An 18,236-nucleotide genomic window follows, 5' to 3' on the forward strand; every position below is an offset into this window, starting at 1 on the left:
AGCCTGCTAACCTCATCTGTTGAATTATTTTCAGGCATACTAAGTTTTAGTCCTAGAGTTTGTTTCACTTCTGGACTTCTCCTATACTTACCACATTTATTTTTAAAGTCCTTGTACAATAACTGCAGTATCTGAACTTCCTGTGCATCTTTGTGTGGTCTGTAGTTTTCGTTTCCGGCAAGCTTCCTATGATTGGATATGACATTACAGATGAAAATCCGTTGAGGCACTGGATGGGAGTATCTTCTCTCAAGGAGGGCTAAGATTGCTTTTTCAGGCAGCTAATGTCCAGCTAGTCACCTCGGTTCTATTAAGTGTTAGTTTTAGACTTTGTAAGGGTTGGTCTGTTTCATTTTGCTTTTTCCTAGTATTCTAGGGCATGATCTTTATTCCTAGCTGAGCCCTCCTGGGGTCCACATTTACATATTCTTCTATAGGATAACAAAAAAACTCAGGGTGTTTGCCTAGCTTGCTGAGGGACCATGTGCTGAGGAAATCTTTAAGTCCTTTAGCTTCCCGCCTAGGGTGGGATTCGGGTGAGACAAGGAAGGTGTCTAAGGTAAAGTACCACCCTGAAAATGAGCACTTGTACTCCAGAAGGGCCTCTGGCCCCACCCTAGCCCTTGAGGTCGCTCTTAGCTACTGTTTTCTGCTGAGTTTTAGGAGTCAGTCATTGTCTTGACTTTGGGATTTGTCCTTTAAAGTTCTAGCATTGTTTCCTCCGCTCAGTAAGACTGACACTTTCCTTTTGTGTCTTCTCCCCTGGTCCTCAAGGAGCTTCCAAGTGCTTTTAGGGAAAAGATGGGGGTGAAGGAGGGGCTAGTCCCAATGCTTCCCTTCTTTCAAGGTTCATAGCCCCTCACGTTCCTGGCTACCAGTTGCCCTGCAACACCAACAATCAGTATTTTCACTTTATCTAGACAAATTAATCTTTTAGTAATTGCTGGTATGTGCAGAAGACCAGATCTTGGCTCTATGACAAAGCATTGTATCCTAAATGTTAAGGAAAAAAACACAAGCTCTAAACCGATAAATGGTAATGTAACCTAACTTTAAAAATCATCCCTAGCTGGGCATGGTGGTGCATGCACACCTGTAATCTCAGCAGCTCAGAGGCTGAGTTCAAAGCCAGCCTTAGCAAAAAGCAAGTCGCTAAGCAACCCAGTGAGACCCTATCTCTAAATAAAATACAAAATAGGGCTGGGGATGTGGCTCAGTGGCTGAGTGCCCTGAGTTCAATACCTGGTACCTAAATAAAAAAAAAAAAAATCATCCCTATATGTATGAAAATTAATAAAATGTTAATAATTATTTCTAGGTGACAAGACTATGTGTTACTTCTATTTTTGAAGTGTTTCCATTTTTAAAAAGATCAAAAAGTGGGCTGGGGATATAGCTCAGTTGGTAGAGTGCTTGCCTAGCAAGCACAAGGCCCTGGGTTCAATCCCCAGCACCGCAAAAAACAAAAAAACAAAATAAAACAAAAAAAAAAATCAAAAAGTATTACATTCTTTCAGGTGATAGGCTTGTTTTTTGAAAAGTTTTCCATATTCTCTAAAGTACAATACTACCAATTTTTTTCTTGGAGAGGGGGCGGATACTGGGGATTGAACCCAGGGTTTCTTAACTGCTGAGCCACATTCCCAGCCCTTTTTGGTTTTTGAGACAGGGTCTCACCAAGTTGCTTGGGGGACTCACTAAGCTGCTGAGGCTGGTTTTGAACTTGTGATCCTCCTGCCTCTGTTGCTAGGATTACAGCTGTGCACCATCATGCCCAGTTAATACTGTCTTTTTTAACAAAACAATTTTATAAAAAAGTCTTCACATTCTAAGTGAATCATCTATCATTGCACAAGAAAGTGCATGTGAATGTACCTGATACACTGAAAGATGGCTAAGATAACAAATTTTATTATTACCACAATTAAAAATAAAGAAAAAAGTAGGAGTCATAGTAGACTGCCAAAAAATAAAGTGAATTATCCACGTGTTGAGTGGTAAAATAATTAAAATAATTATGGGATTGGCCAGTTTATAGAACTGTTTTACCAAATCGTACACTGCTGCATAAATGGTTGGGTCCATTTACATTCACATTTTAGATTTTTGGTACTGATGATCCAGGATTTGATTGCTCCTTTCAAAATCTTCATAATTATCAGAAAAACCCTATTAAGAAAATTCTAAAATTATTTCTCCAAAGGCTTTAAAAATTTTATATCAAGCCACTCTTTCTGACCAAAGCGTCTGGATTCACAAACATTCATAATCCCTGTTGGATAACAGAGGATAATTCCTAATGATTGTATTTTCATAAATAAGTTTCATGATAATAAATAACCACCACTGTCTGAGAATGTTAAAAAACTTAACCTAGGGTGACACTGGTGTAGGAACTGACTAAATGATCCTTTATTCATTTATTTAATTTAGCGACCACCTAAATCTCACACACACACACACAAATTTCCAAAACCAATCATAAATGCCAACGTTATATGTTTTATTTTTAATCAAGTAATTTAAGCCTCAAAATATCCATAATTGAAAGAATAAGACATTAAGCATGAAATGAGAATATAAACCCATGTCTACAGAAAGACAAACAGCGCTTTAGTTCATTGAGGTGACTGACCACACGAGAAGTGCCATTCCAAACATCAACTCCTTTTTTTGTCCTTTAGAAACAGACAGTTCAAGTGTTTTTCTTCTTATTTTCACTTGTAAACAACATGAGTCAAAATGGACAGTGAGGTAATCTAAATACTACACAGGATAATTTCAAAACACTAGATAAAACACCATATTAAAGACATATAGAAATGAGGGTCCACTTTGGTCTCTAGTATGGTTAGAGCTGTTAATACCAAAAAAGCAACACACGCTAATTAAAGCCAGCTTGGTGGCGGGTGCCAGTGGCTGATAGATGTAGGTGATTCAAGAGGTAGTCAACGACGTTGTGTTGAAGCTGGTTAACTCTCACAAGGGTTAAGCCACGGATGTAGTAAATATAATACTTTCTCACAGTACAGTACTTTACCATAACTTTGCAGCTTTGTTCCAAACATAAAATTAACAAGGAATCATAGGTCAACCTTCCACTCTAAGTGAACAACTAGGACGCAGATCACATAATCACATCTTAAAGAGGCTGTTGACGGTTAGGTGACACAGAATTTGAAGCTTTAAACAAGTGTTCTTTCCTAAAACAAATCTCATTAAGACATCTAGAAAATTAAAGTCAGTGCGGCTGTACTTGTACATACTTTCCCAAATTTTATAACCATGGGAAACACATATATATTTTATGATAAACATTTCTTAAAGAAAACAGATAAATTAATTTAACTTTAGGACTTAATGAGATTTCCCATGGCCTGTCTAATTCATCATACAGTGAATGTTAGAATCTATTAACACTTATGGGCTTCTATTCACAAACTAAATACAACCAGCAGTAACTTGGGGCTTCACTGGTGCAAAATAAAACTGAGCCAAAATTTGAGAAAAAAAATATTGGCAATAAAAATATCCTATATTTGAAGGTGGGCTGATGCTAATAACATGTTTCCTGGTATTTTTTATTTATTTATTTTTTTACATTGCACACTAAACTTCCAAGTTAAAAGCAGGTGAAAACCTTTCTATTTTAAAAATACATTCCAAGACTAGAAATGCAAGTATAAAAATGTTTCCACTATAATCTGCCATGTAGCAAATATGTAGCTTACAGGCTACAGAGACTGGTAGTGCATCTTATTTAGGAATGACATTTGCGTTGACAGGAGGGAGAGGTCAAGGGGCAGTTTAGTTCACAGGTCCACTGCCCCACCATTAGTGACACCTGCAAACTGGTGTCCACACAGATCCTCTTCCCTCAGTAGCTAGGAATGCATTGCACTTCTAAGTTCACTCCTTGGCAAGCCAGTGCTAGTTAGTTAAGAGTCTGGGGCTGCAACATGCTTTGGCTGCAGGGCAGCAGAGACATGTAAATGAAGGAGATTGGCATCTTTTATAACTGTTTGCCCAGCATGAGCTCCCTCATACTCCAATTCCTGCTACCCCTTCTTGTCCCCCACCTCTGGGCAAAGCAGCTATTTCCAAGATTGCTTCTGTGTTCTGTTTTGCTTAAGTTGAAGAGTGCCCCTAATTCTTTAAACTAAATACATGATAACTTCAAGGAAATGCTTGGAGCCTTTGCTGACTAAAACAAGATGCTTCATTATTCACAAGAGTTTGTCAAAAACACATAGTTGTGATTTGCTATCTATAATATAGATAAAAAGGTTCTGTACCAGAGAGTTGTCAGCCACGTGAGGCTGGAGCAGCATAAAGGTGTGCTATGTATCAACTATGAGGTAGCTGTGTGCTGTAAACACAGTATTTAACCCATGTAAATGAACCACGTGCTCACGTTAGCGATCTTCACATCTGCAAGGAGTTGAGGGCTTTTCACATGAAATAAAGACAGAAGGACTAATATCTGCTATTCAGAATTTTGATCTAGGTCAAACTCAGAGGTAGTTACTAACATCAAGTACACATATTCACATGAAGGTCTAAGTTTTTTGGCTTGGTTTGAGTAAGCAGGACTGTAGACTACACTGTAAAGAAACAACAACATTATATGGTATGTTCCCTGAGCAAAGTTCTTTGTCCTGAGTATGTTATGTAATAGTGGCAATTTTCTCATATAAAAAATAAATCCCAACTCTTAACCATAAGATAGGTTTGATATGTGCTCTTAGTAGTTCAGTCTGGTCAGATGCTGAAACAGATTTCAAATTGCACCTATATGGTCCACAATTCTCAAGTGTTTCTGTCTTTTCTGTTTTCATTTTTTACCATGATCTCAGCTCTGAACTTTCATATGTAAACAGGGAATGTCCAATGTTCAAGTCCATAATTTCCTATGTCTATAAAGTCAAGGAACTTTGGTTTGAAATTTCAAAGTGACGTATCACATTTTGCATTTTACTGTTAACCTGCTTATTATACCTGCTAAAAATTAAGCAATGCCACTTTGATTTGTCTACATAATTTAAATAAGCTTGAAATCCTCACATAAGGCAAGGAAGTACTTCTCTACAGCTATATCACATTCAATATCGTCAAAGGTAATAAGCTTTGCATCTCAGCACACTGGTATTTCAGTATATACCATGGAGATTCTCAAACACTGTCATGAAATTCAAGCTGAGCTGTAAAGCACTGGTAGGTCAGTCTGAGGCATTTTCTTCTGGTGGCTTGCTGAAACAGCAGCAACTATACCAGTGTCCCATGATAGGATGCACGGGAGAGGGAGCAGGAACTGTTTAGCAGAATACACCACATTTGAGTCATGCTAATGTCTTTCTGATTATCTGAGCTTACACCAACAGGCCCATACAAAACTATATTTATTGCCAATATTAAGCATACAATTAACTGGTACCTTCTTGGAGATGTTTCAGAAATTTGCCCATAACATCTGGAACCAGGATGACTCCCAATTTTGTTCATGACCGAAACATTAAGGGACTGTTACCACAATTGGTCCCTAGCTAGTTACTATAACCGAGAACCAACCCCAGATGATTCTCCATCCTCAGTCCCTGTGTTCATCCTGAATTCACCATATGGGTTACTTCAGCGTAAGCACTGATGGTAACTTCCATCAGATCAATGCTTCTGTATAAGATACTTTCAGCTATATGGTGGGAGAGGTTTTGGTCCCTCTGCCCCAGGTTTGTCACTCTAGTTGCCTGCCACCAAACATTACACTTTTTAGCATCATTCACAGGTCATACCTACTGGGCAACTGTGAACATCCACTGAATTTTCATTCTCAACCCCAGTATTTTATTCATTTCCATGCTGCTTTTGTTTTAGAAACGAGTTAGAGAACTCTCCAGGGGAAATAAAAACAGTCACCAAAAATATATACTAAATGATTGGTGTTTTCCTCTAAGGTCTTCAGTAGTAAAAAAGGAGGGCTCCCTGCTCTAAGTGATGGTCAGAAGATTGACTTGGTTAAGGGAAGCTGCTGCCGCCACAACCCTTTAAAAACCTCAGAACATGTAAAAGATAACAATGATCTGGTATCAAAATGCCATTGAAAATAATCAAGTCACTACATTTATACATCATCCTCCCCTTCATTTCTCTTAATAGGCATGTGATTTATAATCAAAACACAGAATTAAAAACATCGAAATATCGGCACAGAAATTACACATTCATTGTCTTTTCTGGAGTTATGTATCCCAAAATCGAAAAAGTTTATGGCAGTTAGAGGCTTATGGAGTTAAGGTACTACCTTCAAACAGGAGAATATGAAAAAAAAAAAAAAAAAAAAAAAACACTCCATAGATATCAAGAAAAAAAGGCAATCTCAAACTTGGGAGAAAATGGATGTCTTAAAAACTTTTAGTACCATATGATTGGCAGCTCTGAGATCTGAAGTATCCTTTGGTTCACACAAAAGGTAACAGTCATGTTTTTATTTTTATGTAATATAAAAGAAGCAGTACTTAAGAAGAACTCCAGGGGTTAGTTCTGAAACCATCTTAAATGATTCACAAGGATTTTAAATTCTTGGACATGTCCAATTATGTGAGGGAGGGTGTGTGCTTCCAGCTACATACACACATATATAAAGACAACCCCTCTTTATATGTATGTCTACATTCCTGTGTAAAATCTTCATACAAACACACACAATTCAGGCTCTCCCCCTCTCGCACATGTACTTACTGATAAACACAGTCTCTCATTCTCTGAATTATGTAAAACATGACACCCTGCTCAAATGTAATTTGCTTAGAGTGATTTGTCTCTTTAAAAAAAATTCACAGTTCCTCAACAGTAGTTAAAATCCCAGGTCAGCTGCTGTCTGTGAAATACTGTTCCCCTGTACTTGCATGAGGTAGACTTCCCAACTGGGTAGAGAACAAGATAGGTTAAGAAGTATTATGTCTTTTTCCTTTTCTGAACAGAAGGCCCCTTCTTGTTTTGCTCTTCTGGCGCTGCAGAAGCCTTTGCAGAGGAAGCTTCTTGGGGTGACCTGCCTGACCGTTCCGAGATATCTGACCTAGCCTCCTGAGGAAATGGTGGGGATGTGCAGCCATGCCCGCCTCCCACTTCTCGGGGGGAGGTCGAAGTGCACGGCTGGGATTCTGCTTCCTGTCTTCCCTGAGAACTGGCAGGCAGCTGTGCAACAGTTTTATGTGGGCAGTTTGCCACCATGTGCATGATGCTCTGACAGTAATGGCACTTCTTTGGCTGAGGAGGTAGACTACATTCCTTAGCATGATGATCAAGGCCACCACAGTTGTAGCATCTGCAAGCAAGAATGAAGAAAACATCTTAGAAGTAGGTAGCATGCGTCATTAAAAATTTAAAGTCAGAATTTAATAATCAATACAATTATGTAAAATAATCATTTATACAGAAATGTGGAATCTTTAAAATACCAAAATATATAAACTGTCCATGAGATCAGCATATTTTAATATGCCTTCTTAAAAGTAATGTTATTTATACTGGTTATACTGGTTGCTTCAAGGATAGCACCAAACATTCTGGCAACTTAAAAAATTAATTTTGTTAAACATAATAATCAATGAAAAGCATGAGTACAAAAACATGAAAGAATATATAATCATTTCCATGTACTGATGACTTGTTTAAATTTAACAGGGTATTGTATTTTATTTCTGTGGTACTGGGGATTGAGCCCAGGGGCACTCTACCACTGAGCTACTCCCTAGCCCTTTTTATTTTGTAACAGGGTCTCATTAAATTGTCCAGGCTGCTCTTGAACTTGGAATCCTTGGGTTCAATATCCCAAGTGTCTGGGATCACAGGTGTGCATCACAACTGGTCCCACAGGTTATTTTTAAAGAACAGTTAGTCCACTAGAGGGCAGTCAATATTCAACAAAAAAGCCAGGTAGCTTTAAAAATAACAGTATAAAAATACAGCTGTTTGCCATGATGTGAAATAGCAATTTGCTCAGCAACTGGGAAAATTATGGACAAAATTAAATTTTATGAATTTAACGCCATTTTGAGTGTTAATTATTTTGCCTATGGAAGCCAGGTGAACTAAAGTTTTTCCTTCATACAAAATTAAATAGTACACTGAAATTTGATATATAAGGAAGATATCAAATCAGACAATCTGGCAAATTACCAAGTAATTTTATAACAATACCAGGAAAATGCTATAAAATAAACATTCTAAATACTTGGATCAGATTAATGAAGTCTGATACTAGTTTAGTGACAAGAAAAGTTACTTTCTTCTTCCTGTAGAAATGAGTTTTCCTTAGGTTTTTTTTTTTTCTAAATTGAAATAAACAATAATCCATCCCTAAATTAATATTTGAATGTACACACGAGGGATAAGGTTTTGAGGTAAATGTTTGACTTTACTTCTAAAAGCTGAGCAAAATTATTTGGAAGCTGTATCTGCTCAATTTCAAATAGACTTTTTCTTTAAAATCTGTATATTAAAAACAAGAAAAGAAAGTGGAGAAACTAAGGAAAATTTATATTTACAAAGGTAATCTGAACGTTGAATACAGAATGTAGTTAGTGATTTGTTTTCAAGTGAAATGTTTTGAGAGCTTTATAGTTTAAATTTATTTTCTAAATAATTTATGATTCTACATTTCTCATTACAAAGAACAAATAACAGGTCACAATGTTTAAAAAAACAGGAAAATATGTAGTAACTGTGAGAATTACTGTGTAAGATCATAGGGACAACAAAAATTAATTGTGACTAATTATATTTGTACGTGTTTCCAGTTCAACAACCTATACTACCTAATATGTCAAGACAAACTCCTGACCTAATAAGCAGTGTATGTAGGATACTTAGTATTTTATCTTCTGGGATCAGTTTTAAAGGTGAATTTTCTCAACTGGCAAAAACAATAGCAAATATTGTCTGCTTCTCCAGTTATCAAAATCAACTTTACAGATTTTAGAATAATGGATTCACAAGACAGGATTTCATTTTGTGCAGGTATACGACTTTAAGACAGGATCATACTTACTAAAATCAAAGGGAAAACCAAGAAATCACGTGTTCTATTTGTTGTGTAACTCATAAATATAAGTTAACAAAACAACACTATACTGAAGATTCAATATTGTTCAACCATATGTTCTAAGAGAGACTGTAAAACTGAAGAATAAAAATGACCGACAAATGCTTGAAATACAGTAACCAAAATAACACACTCAAAATGGCACCTTTGAAATATATGACCCCATTACTTATGATAATGTTTCCCCCACAGTTCTCTTCTATAACAAAGTGAATGCTACATTAGATTTGCCCATCTGTAAAATATCTTTCTTTTGAATGAAACCCACTTGCTGAGGATAACATCCAGTCAGGAGCTCATTTTCAGAGAGAGAAAACAGGACAGAGGGCTCAGTAAAAAGCTGGCTCTCCTGCAGACACGTGGATTTCATGTCACTGGCATGCTCCGTGTTCTTTGGGAAACTATTCTGCCCACTCATTCATCAGGCCCTTGATGTCAGAATTCTTTCACAAATGGCAACTCTGATCACACTCTACGCACTTACCATTACATTTGGGTTATCAAAGTTATTTATAAGGATACTATATAATTTTGTTCATGCATTCTCATCTGCATAGTTAATTCACCCCCTTGGCTTTTCAGATAATGTGCTATCATACGTCCAGACTGCCTTCCACACTGAAAAGATTTGCATTCAGTGTATATGTGCTTGGTCTTAGAAGGGGGAGGAGTGGTATTTTTCTCCTTTTCTATTTAATCATTCAATGTCAATCATTCTTACTAAGATCACACCCCATTATGAAATCCCTTCCTTCCCCAGGGACTGAAACCAAAATGGAAATGTCCAGCTACCTTGCAGCTCATAAATGATACCACAACCACAAATTCCACCAAGCTATATGTGGTCTGGTCCCTTTTGTTCACACTCCACACTTCTCCAAATCAGTTTGTTTTTCATTAGTTTGTATGAATTTTACATTGTGATATGAGTATAAAAATGGCACATGTGGCCACATACAGCTACATGCTTAAGAAATGGAAGGGTAGTGTCACAAGCAAAGGCTACATAAAGAAAACTACAATCGTACTTTGTTATACATTCCCATAGCCCTACATAAAAAATAAAATAGTCTGTTGCCTACCACAAATGAAACCCTGGGATCAATCCCTACCACAGTGAAAAATAAATTTTAAAAAATTAATTAATTAATTAATTAATAAAATGATCCATGTTAAGTATTTTATAAAATGCTGAGCCAATGACAAAGTATATTTTCTTACCTATGAAACATAAAGAAGAAAAAACATTCCATTTAATCTTAGAATGGTTAAGTTCTTCATAAACTTTTAAGTACTTCTAATGAGCTAACACATTCACTATGTATTATTTATTTTAAAAGCTTTTAAGATAAAAATAAAAATTAGAGTCAAATCTTAAAAGACTATCAAAGGAAGAGTAAAATTTTTAAATGAAAGAACTGCCAATCAACAGATAGAATAGAGGCACATAAGATGGCCAAATAAATAGAAACCAATCTTTTAGGCTTTTATAAATCAAGACAAAAAGACTACTAGTTAATCAATAATAAAAACATATCCAAATTTCTGAAGGCTCCAATTTTTAAAAAGGAAAAATGACTCAGCAATAAGAATTTAGGTCTGCTATGATCCTTAGAAATCTCAGATTTCTTTGTCTCCAAACAAAGGAATACGTAAATCATATTTTCAAATGATACCAGCAATAATGTTCAGACCTGAGCTCAACTGAGGATCACTAGATTAAAATGTATGCGTACAGTAATTTTTAAATGATACTCCAAATGTCTTAAAGGCTTCATCAATTCTAGGTTCCCCTTAATCCCCAAAATGATAACAACAGCAAAAATTAGGGAAGTAAGTGATCCTATAGAGGGAGAGTCAGATGTGCCTAAATGCATAATGGGAAAAAGTATAAGTTAGGGCGCTTCTCCATTTTGAGACTACTAAGAATTTATATGGAAATTTCAATCTATAAGGGTCAGACATTAAGGATGAAGACAATGACCTGCAAGCTTCTCAACAGAAAGGAAATGTTGAGAGAACAGTGAGTAAAGCAGTATCAGGGACAGAGTATAGAGTGGAAAAAGTGAAAGTTTTAGAGAGGTAAAAGGTATAAGACAGGAATAGATAAAAATTCCTGGAAAAGAAAGAGGAGAAAAAGTATTGTAAAGTTTCCAAAAAGGATGCCAGAGGGACTTAAGAAAAGTCACAGATTGAAAAGAATTTCAGGAACTAAATTGAAAAGATAACCCACTCTCTGAAGAACTTATCATTTTTAATATAGGGTTCAACTGAAATCCAGAAGAGGGGTTGGGGGTGTATCTTAGCATGCATGAGGCCTTGAATTCGACTCTCAGCACCAAAAAGAGAAAAAGAAAACCTCTCACACAAAAACCAAACCCCCAAACAAACAAAAAACAAAACCCAGGAATGATACTAATAACATTCCTCAATTTTATATTTTTTGTTTCTAATAAGTCTGAACACTTGTTTCTAATCAGTTAAGTGTCAATCAGTCCAGAACATGGGAATGCTGGACCCCAGCCTGGTGGTGGAGGAGGTGGGTGGATAGAAATGTTATCAGAGAACCCACAGGAGCTGAAAAGGAAAAGACCCAGAACGTAGCTCTTGATGGCAACAATCTGCTCACCCTGTGCCTCCTGAGAGTAAGAGGGACCAAAATCAGCCAATCTCAAAAAACCAAAGGACGAATGATCTCGCTGATAAGTGGATGATGACATATAATGGGGGGTGGAAGCGGTTAGCATTAGGGTTAGGGTTAGGTTTAGGGTTAGGGTTAAAGAGGGTGGCAAGAATGGAGGAAGGAAGGACTGTATAGAGGGAAAAGAGGGGTGGGGGGGAAGGAAAAAAATAACAGAGTTAATCAAACAACATTATCCCATGTAAATTTATCATTACACAAATGATATGCCTTTACGCCATGTACAGAGAAACAACATGTATCCCATTTGTTTACAATTAAAAAAAAAAGATTTCTAAATAGAGTATTTGTAAAATCTTAAAGTCTATGCTTTATAGTTTCCTTATTTCAGTTTCTTAAATCAAACTCTGAAGACCATAAACCAGACAATATAACATTTAATAAAGTTAATTTTTAATATTCTTCATAAGTACAATAAATAAGAACACTGAATTTTCAAAATATTAGTAGTAATAAGTTCTTTTTAAAAGTTTCCTAAGGAATATATGAAAAAAAAATTCATTTAACATCAGACAAGTTTTTATTAGTATCTTGAAAGATAAAAATCAGTATCAGGGCTGGGGTTGTGGCTCAATGGTAGAGACCTTGCCTCAAATGTGTGAGGCACTGGGTTCAATCCTCAGCACCACATATAAGTAAAATAAATAAAATTAAGGTATTGTGTCCATCTACAACCAAAAAAAAATATTTTTTAAAAAGCCAGTATCATCCTCTTCTATTACCTTAATTCTAAAACTAAAAAATCTATACACAGTACAGCTAAACATACTGTTAACAAAATTAAAATAATAGAAATAATAATAAATAGGTTCAATTTATTGAGCACTAACTATGTACTGACACCACTATGCTAAAGGTTTTTAATATGTTACATAATTTAAACTTCCTGCAAACCCTATGAAATAGGTACTACAATATCTATACTTTATTGATGAAGAAATTAACTCAGAGAATTTACCTAGAAGAGAATTTTAATTGAAATCAGCATGTTTCACTTCCTTTATTTATTTATTTTTGGTACTGGGGATTGAACCCAGGGGCACTTAACCACTGAGCTACATATTTAACCCTTTTTATTTTTTATTTTGAGACAGGGTCTCACCAAGCTGCTTAGAGTCTTGCCAAGTTGCTGAGGTTGGCCTTGAACTTGTGATCCTCCTGCCTCAGCCTCCAGAGTCACTGGAATTACAGGTATGCATAACCGTGCCTAACCATTTCCACTTTTATTACATAACCATGTTATAATCAACAATATGGATGTCATTTTATTATATGTAAGTCTAAAAAAAAAGATCTTAAATTTGAAACACCAGCACATACACACACACACACACACACACACACACACACATATGAATGTGTATGTGTGTTTATGATTTGAAGTAGATTTTTCTTGAGATTTGGGTTACTGTTTTATCACTGCACTGGAGAGGTCAGCTCCTTTCTTGAGCTCTTTCTATAAAATCAAAGGCTGGGACTAGATTAGTTCAGATTTCTTTCTCACTATCAAGGCCAGGTTTTATTTCTATCCTCCTTTATTTCATACATTGCAAAATTTTGTTTTAAATACTGGCAAATATTTTTTCCATTCTCTTTAATCATATTTCTAAGACTGAAATTGGGAACCTTAGGTTGATAGGCTATAATCTGTTATCAAACTGACTCCATAAAAGTTAAGTCAAAAAAGAGAGGTCTGACATTTCAGTTAGTCCATGAAATCATACCATGGTGTGCATGACATATTTGGCCTTGAGACACTCCCATCAGATTCCACTGGTTGCAGTGAATGTAAATTAAGACTATCTCTCTTGGAGAATAATTTGACAGCATATTTCAAAATATTAATACACATACCCTCTGATCTGGCAACTTTAACTCTAGGAATCTGTCCTCCAGGAATATTTACCACCAACAACAATGTTGTGGGTACTAAGATAAGAACTAGAGCCAAGTTCATAATGGTAAAAAGTTAGAAAAGAAAAATGATAGTAACAATCAAATCCAGGTCTAACTGCAGAGTCCATCTCTTTATACCTAAGCTATAAATATGTGAAACTGAAAAATAACTTAAAGTTTGCATACACCAAGAAACACTCTGCAGATACTTAAAAGAATGAAATAAAATAATTTTCAAAAACTTGAGATCTTTATGTAAGATTTCCAAGATTTTAAGTAAAAAAAGCAAACCACAGGATAATACATAAATATAGTATAATCACCTTAATGTTTCAAAGACACTATACATATAAGTAATTACATGCATTTTTTATCCTAAGGAAAAAATACCAGAAGGATAAATAGTAAGTTAACAAATTAACACTGGTTACATCTAGGAAGGAAAATAGTGTATGAAGTGGCATTTCATTTCCCATGAATTTTTATAGTTCCTTTTTTAAATTACAAGAAAGAATATATTATTTGTTTGTTAAAAAATAAAAAGCAATTACAGTTACATAATTCAATTTCCATTTTGTAATTTAACCTTCCCTCTTATTGTTAGTCACATGACAGTGAACCTAATATAATAGTGGTTCCAGAATCACCTTGGAAGCTTTAAAAACTACTAATGCCTGAGTCCTCCAGCAGACCTTTCAAACAGAATCTTTCAGAGGGATGCTCCAGGCATCAGTATTTTTTAAAAGCTCCTTGGTGAACAGTGACAGGCAGCTACTTGAGAACTGCAGCTGTACACAAACTACTCTGCAAGGACAATCTTACCATGGGGTCACTCTATAATCCCAACTACTGTAAGCAATATGGCCCAAAACAAAAAACTGTTTTCAACAGGTCACTGATGCCGCAGAAAGGAGAAGGGGGAGAGATGGGAGGAAAGGGGAAAGCGAGGGAGTGAAGTGTGTATCTTATTTCCTTTCTGGGAACCAAACACGACTCCCTGTAATTGCTGGCTATGACAGCTACAACCTTGCAGCATTACTGATACCTGCTTATTTTGGAAGGAAAACACTACAAATCTACTGAGTTTAACTTCATAAGTGGTTCTCTGTTCTGAGGACATTTACATGATTATTAGTTCATAATGAGGAACTGGTTCAATGTGTAGTCACCATCATTAAAATGGATAAAACTTTACAGTACCTTAATCAACTGCTACCTTCTCTAAACTTCATCATCATTAACAAGTAACATATGATTTCCCATTTTCAGTTATTTTGGATATGTCCCATAGCTAAAATAACATTGACAAGCATATACATTTGTTTGGTATAATATACTCTGGCAAAATTTCTCCTGATTGGTCGAATTCTGTTGGCTTTCAAAGAGAAAATGCTGTACTTTCTTATGGATATAAGTTGGATAATTAAAAATGATAATAATGATAACAATAAATATAAATAAATTGTTAATAACAATAAATACTCAGGGGTTGAAGTGTAGCTCAGTGGTAGCGCACATGTGAGGCACTAAGTTCAATCCTCAGTACCACATAAAAATAAACAAAAAATTAAAAAAAAAAAATATATATATATATAAATAAATACTTAGAATCAAACCCAGGTGGTCTGGCTGCAGACCACTAAACTACAAAGATGTAAAACTGAAAAATAAGTTAAAGCCTGAACATTAAAATATGGGTATAAATCTATACCCATAAGAAAGTAAGTAATATGTATATAAGGTATACAAATCCCTTTCCAGAACTACCTTGGAAGTGTTTAAAAATACTAATGCCTGGGTCCTACTGCAGACAAGATCTCTTGTTTTTTATAAAATGATTAGTCATTATTTTTTACAAAGTTAATATTTAAACTATATGTTGCCTGGAAGAGTGTCATTAAATTAATAGTGTCATTAACTACTACTCACTCTGGATTTCAATATTTAAAAAGTTCAAGATAAGGCTGAGGTTGTGGCTCAGTGGTAGAGCGCTTGCCTAGCATGTGTGAGGCACTGGTTTCGATCCTCAGCATCACATAGAAATAAATTAAAGGTTAAAAATAAAAAAGCCCAAGACAGTTAAAAAACTTGTTAGACTACCATAAGAGCAGGTTCTCAATATTATTAAGAAGGGACAATTGGCAAAATCATCAATCAGTGCTTCATAATGAATAATAAAAGGTGTTTGGATGGTTTTGCATTACCTAATTCTGTGGTGGCAAGGAACCAAAGTGAATTCAAAACTCTAAAACTGCTGGCGTTGGAAATTAATTCTTTATGTCTTCTCTAAAGCTTAGTTTTTAGACAAACTAAACTGATTTGGGGTTTGTACTGATTTAAAAAGGTGTTTTTTACTTGCCCACTGATATGCTAACCTCTCTTTTTTGTCTGGTTATATGATGAGGAACTACAGACCTTGCCTATTGGTGGACTGATTCAACTGCTTATAATGTGCATTCAATCATTTTCATAAAGTCAAATGAAAAAGAAAACAAGACTTAAATATACTATGTGCACAACTATGCATGAGATGCCAGTGAAAGGTATGTGAATAGTCATCTGGGTAATGAGGTTTATGTACCTCACCTCATCTGACATCTTCTAACTGCCCTAGGGGTTGTCTTCAATTTATTAGCTTTTGGGGTCTATGGTAGATATGGTCTACCTTATAATACCAGCGAAAAATGTACCACAGTATCTTGAAAACCAGCTAAAACACACAATAGCTCTTTTTGCAAACCTTTCTTTTTATAAAACAACATGATAAGATGGAAAATATGGGGTAAAGACACTCAAATGGCAGTGCAGGTCACTGAGAAAGACACACAACTGATTTAGAAGAGGCCACAGAAGGGGACAGAAATCATCAGGGCTTAGGGCACTTCAATCAGGGACAGTTATAAACCAGGTTTTCATATTTCATTCCATTATATTTAAAAGTACGTGGTAGATACTGCTGCAATCCCACGGAATAATAATCACTTGTTGAGTGTCTTCTATTCTGTACCATTAACTTAAGAAGGTATATCATAAGTTAAATCTTCATTTGAAATCAAAATGTTATGTCTCTTTTAACAGACAAATAACATCCTAGACAGGTAATCTCCTGGCTAATGGAAAAGTAGAAGAAGAAGAGGAAGAAGAGGAAGAGGAGGAAGAGGAGGAGGAGGAGGAGGAGGAGGAGGAGGAGGAGGAAGAGAAAGACGTACTCAAACACAGAGAACTTAATGCTTTCCAATTTCTTGGGAGTAGAAGCACTTTGTTATGAAACAACCCAATCTCACATGCAGTGGGCACTCGGCCAATGCTACTTTCAAAACCCAAGACAATGAAGGTGCGAGAAGAGGGAATGTCTAGTCCAGGAGTGACACACTCTCTCAGTCTGCTCTCTCTCTCTCTCTTACACACACACACACACACACATACACACACACAGAGCACATGTTGCAGTATTCAAACTGCACACTTTCATCATTTTTGGAAGTTTACCATATTCAATCACACTGACCTTTAGGTATAGAGTATTTTAGGTTGTTGCTATTATTAAATATAAAGAAAAGATAATATTTAATCCATCTCTAAATTATTAAAATTAGATGCTTGTTTAGATAGAAGAAACAGATTATAATATGCAATCTGAAAATATCTACTACAGCAGACTGGCCAGAAACTTAAAACCCCAGAACCACTCGCTTTCCACCAGACCATTCCAAATTCACCAGCAAAGGTGTGTCAGTGGAGTGACATCTGATGTGAATAAGCATCGGCTTGGCCTAAAGAAATATAATCCTGCTAGTGCTTGTGTCAACTTTTTTTTTTCTTGTGGTACTAAGGATTGAACCCAGGGCCTTGTACATACTAGGCATACTCTACCACTCAGAGACATCTCCTGTCCTTTGTACCAATTTTTATAAATGCTTTTTTCTTGCTCATCACATTATTTCTTCTAGGCTTTGGTTCTGTAAGCCAGCATTATTCTTTTCTTATCTGTGACACTATTTTACAAGCCATTCTAAAGTCATATATACATATTGCAAATTTTAGTGCACTGAAAAAACTTTATTAAATATTTGACTGAAGCACAAAAAATTTTAAAAGAATTATCATGATTACTTAATAAGTGAAGCAATAATCTGTTACCTAGAGAAGTGAATATAAACATCCAAACAAAAAGAATTTAAATGCCAAAATAAAAATAGGTTTACAAATATTTTAGGTATATAAAATAAAAATTTCAAAATAACATAGTGACCAGCTTGTCTCTCTCTCACTCTCTCACACACATACTTCTCTATTAAAGCAGAAGGAAGACACCATGAGAAATTCCAAAGAAAAGAAAGACACAGAGGCTAAGAATCAATTTTGTTGGCATGACTGATGGTACAAATGAGGGTTACGTAAAAGTTGGAGTTTATACTGGTTGTTTGCAAGTCACAGGCAAAGAAGAGGATAGATTAAAAGATGTTATCCTGGGTTTAGCCAAGGGAGTACTTGCTGGGTTTTTCAGAGCTGTGACATTACCATGATTGAGTTACTTTT

General features: G+C 35.7%; 1 protein-coding gene and 1 non-coding gene across 2 annotated transcripts in view; one reads left to right on the plus strand and one right to left on the minus strand.

The window, feature by feature from the left end:
• The first annotated feature begins 1,385 nt into the window (after window positions 1-1,385).
• On the plus strand, window positions 1,386-1,459 carry Trnaa-agc (transfer RNA alanine (anticodon AGC)). The gene has a single exon. It is a non-coding gene; the product is annotated as a tRNA-Ala (tRNA).
• A 5,492-nt stretch (window positions 1,460-6,951) lies between these two features.
• Window positions 6,952-18,236, minus strand: part of Lin28b (lin-28 homolog B) — a 100,598-nt gene continuing 89,313 nt past the window's right edge. The window contains exon 4 of the mRNA XM_047559324.1: window positions 6,952-7,321. Coding sequence (XP_047415280.1) covers window positions 6,952-7,321 — 370 coding nt within the window. The remainder of the gene's footprint in view (window positions 7,322-18,236) is intronic.

Source organism: Sciurus carolinensis, chromosome 7 (assembly GCF_902686445.1).
Source record: "Sciurus carolinensis chromosome 7, mSciCar1.2, whole genome shotgun sequence".
NCBI lineage: Eukaryota > Metazoa > Chordata > Mammalia > Rodentia > Sciuridae > Sciurus > Sciurus carolinensis.